Below are 7643 nucleotides of genomic sequence, written 5' to 3'. Positions count from 1 at the left end.
GGTTTTATCCTGTTTAGAGTTTACAGATTTCCTTGAATCTATAGATTTATTTGTCTTTTGCCAAATTTGGGAAGCTTTCAGTTCTTAATTTTCTCAATATTTTTGCCTTTTTGGATTCTTAATTTCCTACAGCATAGGATTTCTTTTTCCCCTCAAGTGATGATTTCTGGTGTTTTTCAAAACCTACACACTTTTAAGTACTCTGGTCTCTTAGGAAACTTGTCAATGTGTTTGCAACTGGACTATACTTTCTGATTTTTGGTCATTCTTGAGATCCTAATCAAATTCTTCTCTCTTCTGTACAGATTTTCCAGATATCCAGATTTCCACAAATACTTTGTGGCTATAGCTTGAGGAACAGTTTTCTGGAAAGAATGATTGATTTTAGCACTTTCAGGAAATTTGATGTTTTTCTCTTTTTTTCTGTTTTTTTGATGTCCTGAAGGGTAGAATTTGCATCATTTTATTTGTCGTTATGATTCTGTGTCATTTTTGGATGACATGTTCAGAGAGTTAGATTTAAGTGGCCACCATCTTCTCTCCTATGTGGACACTTCTGCTGCATTATTTTACATTTTTAAGTTTATTAGCTATAATGTTAATCGACAAAAGATAGCATGTATATCATAAAAAATAAGAAAAAAGTACAAAAAGTTATAAAAAGTAGTACCCCAAAGAGTAAAAGTTGTGTTCCCTTCTTTCCCTGCATATGTCATTTTTTTCTCCTGATTTTTAGTGACTCTTTAGCATGATATTTTACAGAATTATAATTTATATAAATACTCCCATTCTCACTTTTTAAGTTCTTTTCTTGTGCTTTTGACGATAAAAATGAATGTCTTTAGGGCTAAATTATTGGTTGTATAAACTGTAGTAAATTAGCAGAGTGGATTATTATATATGTTAAATTTATTTTACTGAGTAATTTATTGACTGAAAAATATTTTTGCCTTCTTAAAGCAAGTTATAAAATAGTATGTATGTTATCATGACAATTTTACAAAATAAATATGTTGACATATGTTATCCCACTTTCATGTGTATATACATATGCAAAAATTAGACCAGCTGTGGTGGTTCACGCCTGTAATCTCAGCACTTTGGGAAGCCAAGGCAAGAGAATTGCTTGAGGCTGCGGTGAGCTGTGATTGTGCCTCTGTGCTCTAGCCTGGTTGGCAGAGTGAGGTCTCAACTTAAAAAAAAAAAAACAGAAAAAAATGTATAAGCATCAACATATAAATGGTGGCCTATTCTGGTCATGAGGTTATAATGAATTTCATTAAGCCTTGTACATTTAAATCATTATTTGGGTAACATGAAAGTAAATATTATGATTTAAAGCATCGGTAAGACCAAGAAAACATTTGAATGCCTGGCTAGACATAATGTAAAGCGTGGCATCATTGGCGAAGACGTGTTTCTCAGGAGTATTTTTTTCAGGTCAAGACACCGAGGAGGCCGGGAGTTCCATGTCCACTCTGGAGAGGTCCCTGGCTGCACGCAGAGCCACCCGGGCCAAGCTCATGATTCCTATGGAGGCCCCGTCCAGCAGCCCTGGTGAGTAAAAGCAGTACCACGAAGGATGAATGAAGTGCTTCCTGTTTGCACCTTTTCTATAAAATATCGAATTATCAAAAGTAACTCGAATTTTCCTGAAGTTTCTGGACAAACGAAAATAATGAAGAATGACTCAAACCATATCATTTGTAATTGAAAGATGGTGTCTTACATCGGTGATTGTATTTTTCATATATAATCAAATGATCTGTTTGCTGGCCCACAGTTATGTATTTAAGAAATGATTGTAAAAAATATGACTTTATGTAAAAAGAGCTGACATTTCTTTCATCGTTATTAATCTTATTCTGATGCTCAACTTCACAGCTTTGTAAAAACTTCTCAATGGTTCCAATTGTACACTTAAGTAATCTGGTTCCCTTAGCAGGTGGTGTAACAGAACCGCTTACAGCCAATCCTTGTTGAGGTTTTCCGTCAGCTCTCACGTTTACTGAAGATATTAGCATCTAGGGATCACTTTCTTTCCAATTACCTCTATGATGATCTTGGTAATTATAATATTCGTGCAAATAACTCATCTGATGCCTGGGACTGCTAGTTCCGTTACGCACCTGCAATGATATTGGCTCCTTTGCACCACAGTTCATCAATTCTGTGTCACACCCAACCAATCCAAAATGTCAGTTTCTATCATCTCTCTTTCTATCACCGTATTAGTTTCCTGCTCACCTATTTTCTTTCCCCTTTGTGAAAGATTTTTCTATCACTAAGACCTCCAGTGCATGAACTCTGCTACCTTCTCCCTGTCCTTCACCCCCTCATGTACTTTTTTTTTCCACATTCGACATAGGACCCATAGTCACTTATTATCGTCGGCCTCATCTCCCTTGGCCCCTTCTCATCTTACTCATCTAAAAAAACCTCGACCCTAGTTAAATCAGCAGCTCCATCAACTCTTCTTTGTGCCCTAACAGCTGAATGTATCTGGAGAAAAACATGTAGCCTTCTTACTGGATATTTAGGACCAAGAGACCAAGGTGTCCTTTCATCTATTTGGAAATGCCACTCTCACTAATGGTTCATAGTTTCACATTATAAGATGAATATCTTATATTTATTCTTACTTTTTAGATCTTAATACCTTTCTGTTTTCCTTATTCTTCGGCAATAATCTTATATCACCAAGAAAAGAGCATTCAGAAAATGGGATTCTTATCCTTCCATCAGATTGAGTTGTTATGTTTGCTCCTCTCTGAGGATTTTGTTCCAGGCCCTTCTCACCCACTTGGGGGCTCTTCTTCTGTAATTATCCCTTCTCTTCCCTGCATCATCGGTTTTCTTTCCGGGTGGCTCACTGCAATATGTGTACGATCATTAACATTCTGTCATAACTCCTGTTTTATACCACACTCACTGGATACCACTTCCCTTTCCAAATAAAGTCTCATTTCTCCCTTTTACTGAACAATTAAAAAACTTATCTATATTCACTTGCTCCTCTTTCTAATCTTTTTTATTAGTATTAATAAGATTTTTGCAGTCTTTCTCCACTGAAACCAGGGCTGTCTCCACATTGTCACATTAAATGTCATTTAAGTCTCAGACTCTCAGTGACATTTGCCATAGGTTCTCACCTTTTTGCTAAAACACTTTCTTCCCTTGGCCTGTAGTACACGCAAAGCCTTTGGTTTACTTCCTACTCCACCGGCTTTTCTTACTGGGTATTTTTCATGTATTTCATTTCATTATTTTTCATTTATCTTCGTCCTGATCTTTAAGAGTCAGAGAGTGCTCTAGGCTTTCCTTTTCAGGTTCCCTCTCTTTTCCATCTACACTAGAGTCTTAGACTATGTCATCTAGTACCTGTGACCTTAATGCTAGGGAAATGTTGATGAATTCCAAACTATCTCCAGCCTTGTCTCCAGCCTTGTCAATAGAAACCACCTCAATTTCCATATCAGTGTCAATTCACCTTATCTAAATTACTGTCTAATAGACAGGCCAGCTGTGTTCAAAAGAGAAATCTTGCTTGCCCATACTTTCCTTTCTCCACCTTTAAACCCGATCATTTTGCTGTTTTGCTCATGTTAGTAAATGGTACCACTGTTCATCCATTTACTCTGATCAGAAACCCTAGTTTCATGTGTCTTTATTCTGATTCCCTCACACCTCAAATTCAATCTTTTACTAAATTTTATAGTTCCTGCTTTTAAAACTTTTTTTTTTTAGCTCTTGCCCTTACACAGTTTTCAATAGATGAATTAGATATGCTACGTCTCCGTGACTTCCCATCACCTATAGAACAAAATTCAATAATTTTACCATGTCCATGTGATCCAGCCTCTGGGCTTATCCCTCACTTCATCTCCCACTGCCTTCTCAATAGTCCATTTGCAATCATGGAACCCTTGTCTCTGTTCCTTGGATAATAAGCACATCCCAAGTCAGGGAGTCTGAATTTGCCATTGCCTCTTTTCATAGATATTTGCATTGCTTCCAGATCTCTGTCCAACAGCCATCTTCATAAATCTTCATAAATCGCTCTTCCCTGACCTTTACCTCACATAGCATCTGTGGTCAATCTCCACTTCTCTATTCTGCTTCATTTTTCTTTATTGATGCCTGTCACTATTCTCCTTGCATCTTTGTATTTATTTATTATTTGCTTCCTATATTTCAATATAATCTCTACGAGGACAGGGATTTTGCCTGTTTGGGTCACCGTGTATCCCCAATATGCAAAACAGCACTGGGCATCTAGTAGGGGCTTAAATCAATATAATTTAGTAAAATGCAATACCAACTATTAATTTGGAATTCGCAGCTATTTCTTTCTCCTTACTATGTGCCACATCTTCCCTATGTTCCCATACAGCTTCTCTGTGTTTTACTATAACAAATGCAAAAACTTGCATAGTTCTCACCTTTTTTCCCGAAACACTTTCTTCCCTTGGCTTGTAGTGTCTTCAGTGCTTCTTGTTCACTTCCCACCCCATGTTCCTTTAGAATGAATGCCACTTATTCCAGCCACCTATTATTCCTCTCGTTGCTATTTTCTCTCCTTTTCTGATGAGAGAACTAAGGCTTGGATCGGCAACTAGCTAGCAGTCCCATAGCTAGTATGTGGCAGAGACAGAAACCAGACGGAGACCGTCAGATTTCAGAGTTCTGCCTCATCATGATGCTCCCAGCTGTCACACTCTGTGACGCTGTGATCCTTTTCCTTTTTTACCTTCCACTGCTTAGAGAGATCCTGTGTGCTCAGCTGCCTCTTATTTTTTCCCCTCTGGCTGTTTCCTCTTGTAACTGAGTTGTATCTGTGCCAGTCGTCTATTTCTTTCTTCTCAAAAGTTATTGGACTTTGGAATCTATGGGGCCTTTCTGCCATATGTGTCTTCCTCATCCAATAAGTTCCCAGGTCCCACTGATTTTTCTTGCACAATATCCTTTGAATCCCTGGCTACCCTTCTATTCTCCACTGCCATGTTTTATTGCTTCTTTATGACCTCACACCTGAGCTGCCAAGACAGCTTCGTGACCTCTCTTTCTGTCTCTAGCATCTTCCAGACCCTTAGGTCTCCTGCTTGCCAGATTTTTTCCTAAAACAAGTGAAACATGGCATGCCACTCCATACATTTCTCCAGTGGCTTTCATTGTCTGCCAAGAAAAAGACAAACAAACCAATGTTTAAAAACCTATGATCTCCTCAGCATGTGATACTGGAAGCTAGGCTTCTATTGCTACCCCTCATATGCACCCTAGGCTCAGACTAAGGGAGACTGCCAATCCACACATGTGCATTACCCTTTGTTCGTTTTTCCCTTCACACACTTCTTTCCTTTTGAAGTGACTCAATGGATAGCTCTACCTAATACAGCTTTATGTATCGTTCAAAGACCAGAGAAGATATTGATGCTTTCACAAATTCTTTTCTGATTACTCCTTCAAGACATAATCATCCCCTGTTTATATCTGAATAACACTTTCTTATACCTCTTTGGTGGCATGTATGACACACAATGCCGCCTTGTGTGTTTAGGCATTCAAGTCCAAATCTTCCCTCCTCTACCAGGTTGTGAATGACTTCACGACAAGGAGGTAATGTATCTAATTCATCTTCATATTCACACATTGTATTGCTTAGTACCTATCGCAAAATTGTTGCTTGCTAAATATCCATCAAACGAATGAATGAATAAGTAAATGTGTTATAAAAATGCCCTCCTCGTGTTTGTAACACATCAGTGTTTGAGGGCTCTTTTTTACCTGTCATAAATAGAATGCCACCTAATGAAATTTTTTGAAGTATTAAAGGGAGTTAAAATTGCTTTTATTAAACTGGAAATAAAATAATGGGTTTAGAAAGAAAATGAAACACAATGAAATCTAACAGATATGATAGTTTTAAAATATTATTCTTTTGGTAAATGACTTGCTAATTATTATTTCATTTAATCCTCACATTATCATCATGTGGTAAGATTATTCTGGTTTTATACATGGAAATAAGACTCAGACCCTTAAGCAACTTTCCTCAGGGTACGCCTGGGTAACCTCTGAACCTCTAGCATGGTATTCTGCTTTCCAAAGGTGAACATGACTTGCATGCCTTATATTGTTCATATCCTTTTATAAAAAAGGATATTTTATAAAAAGGTTAATTAGCAGATAAAATAAATTCAGATAGGTTATCTGAAGTTGTATTTCGGTTCTTAAAACCCACAGGGAAAACATTTAATTTCATGGGAGGGTAAAATGTTTTTTTTTTTTTTTTGAAGGTAGTGTCTCCAACTTATAAATATGGAAACAGAGGCTCTGAGTGTCTGAACCCAAAGCCTGTACTTGCACCATCTCCTGCTCTGTGCTGCCTCCCAGGGGTACCTGGAATTCTGTGTTTCTGTTGTCAAGAATAAGAAATCTCTTACTCCTAATGTTTTACTCTTCATGAATGGAACCCACAAAATGACCACAAATTTGTTTCTATTGTTGTTTTTTTCAAAAATTATCAGATAATGCATATATATAGTTTAAACCATTAAATTGTTTTCAAACTTTTATGTGGCTGCTCTGATTCAGCAATTCCATTCTTAAATATGCTTTACTCTTGGGTATATATGCAACAGAAATCTATCTATAATATGTTCACCAAACATGCATGTAAGGATGTGGGCTGTTTGTTATATATCTTCATTCCTACAGACAAATACATTGTAGTAGTTTCACATCATGGAATACCATGCAGCGATACAGGTGAAGAAACTAAATTCATGCCAACAATATGGAGAAACTCACAGGTGTAGTGTTGCGAAATAGAAACTGTGTGAGTCAATGTATGTACAACTCAAAAAGCAAGCAAAATAAGGAGAGATAGTCTTTTTGATGGGAGTTGATTAGTGACCAAAAAAGATTATGGGACACCTTCTGATACTGTCCTGTTTCTTGATCTGGATGAAGGATAGTAGGCATTTCTCTCTGGAAAACCATTGAGTGCTATACTTATCATATTCCCAATTTTCCATAGGTGTATTATGCTCCCATAAAAAATTAAGAGACAATAGAATACAGACCTTTTAAAATAACTCAGTCTCGTTTTATTCTTCTTTGTTATCTGCAAGTTTTGTTGATGAAACTGAATCCAACAAAATGAAATTATTTCAGCATATAACCACAGTTGATTTTAAAATAAATTTTTAAACTTTCTGTAAATATAATTGTCTCTTTACATCTGATGTGATTGATAAGACCTTAGATAACTATGTTAAAAATCGTATGTCTGTATTTTGGCAGAGTTACGATTTTATTCAGAATGCTGGAGAAATTTACCGATGGCCTGATATGCAAGTGTTTAGATTTACTGGAGTATCAAGTCTTATATCAAATCATGTATATAAAAACATAGCACTGTTCTGACGTCGAGTCACATGCATAAAAATGTTTGCAGTTTCACTTAGGAACCATTTTTTAAGGTTATTATTTTCTTTCTTCCTTGACATTTCTTACTAAGACCTATAAAATGTTAATTAGCAGATAAAATATAGGCTATCTGGAGTTGTTTTTTGGTTCTCAAAACCCACAGGGAAAACATATTTAATTTTATAGGCGGGTAAAATCTGTTTATTTGCCTA

The 7643-nt window shown here is 36.6% G+C and overlaps 1 protein-coding gene across 2 annotated transcripts in view; it reads left to right on the top strand.

Annotated features, from left to right (window-relative positions):
- The first annotated feature begins 1441 nt into the window (after positions 1-1441).
- The window catches only part of LOC103253953 (netrin receptor DCC-like), a 53935-nt gene continuing 47733 nt past the window's right edge, over positions 1442-7643 (top strand). The window contains exon 1 of one of the 2 annotated variants that reach the window (XM_021709590.1): positions 1442-1557. In XM_021709590.1, coding sequence (XP_021565265.1) covers positions 1470-1557 — 88 coding nt within the window. In that variant the 5' untranslated portion in view covers positions 1442-1469. The remainder of the gene's footprint in view (positions 1558-7643) is intronic. The other variant, XM_008052153.2, reaches the window with a different exon arrangement.

This window comes from Carlito syrichta, unplaced genomic scaffold (genome assembly GCF_000164805.1).
Source record: "Carlito syrichta isolate Samal-C Ts95f unplaced genomic scaffold, Tarsius_syrichta-2.0.1 Scaffold258506, whole genome shotgun sequence".
Taxonomy (NCBI): Eukaryota; Metazoa; Chordata; class Mammalia; order Primates; family Tarsiidae; genus Carlito; species Carlito syrichta.
Note: the sequence above shows the minus strand (reverse complement) of the source record. Positions and strands in the feature narration are given on the sequence as shown.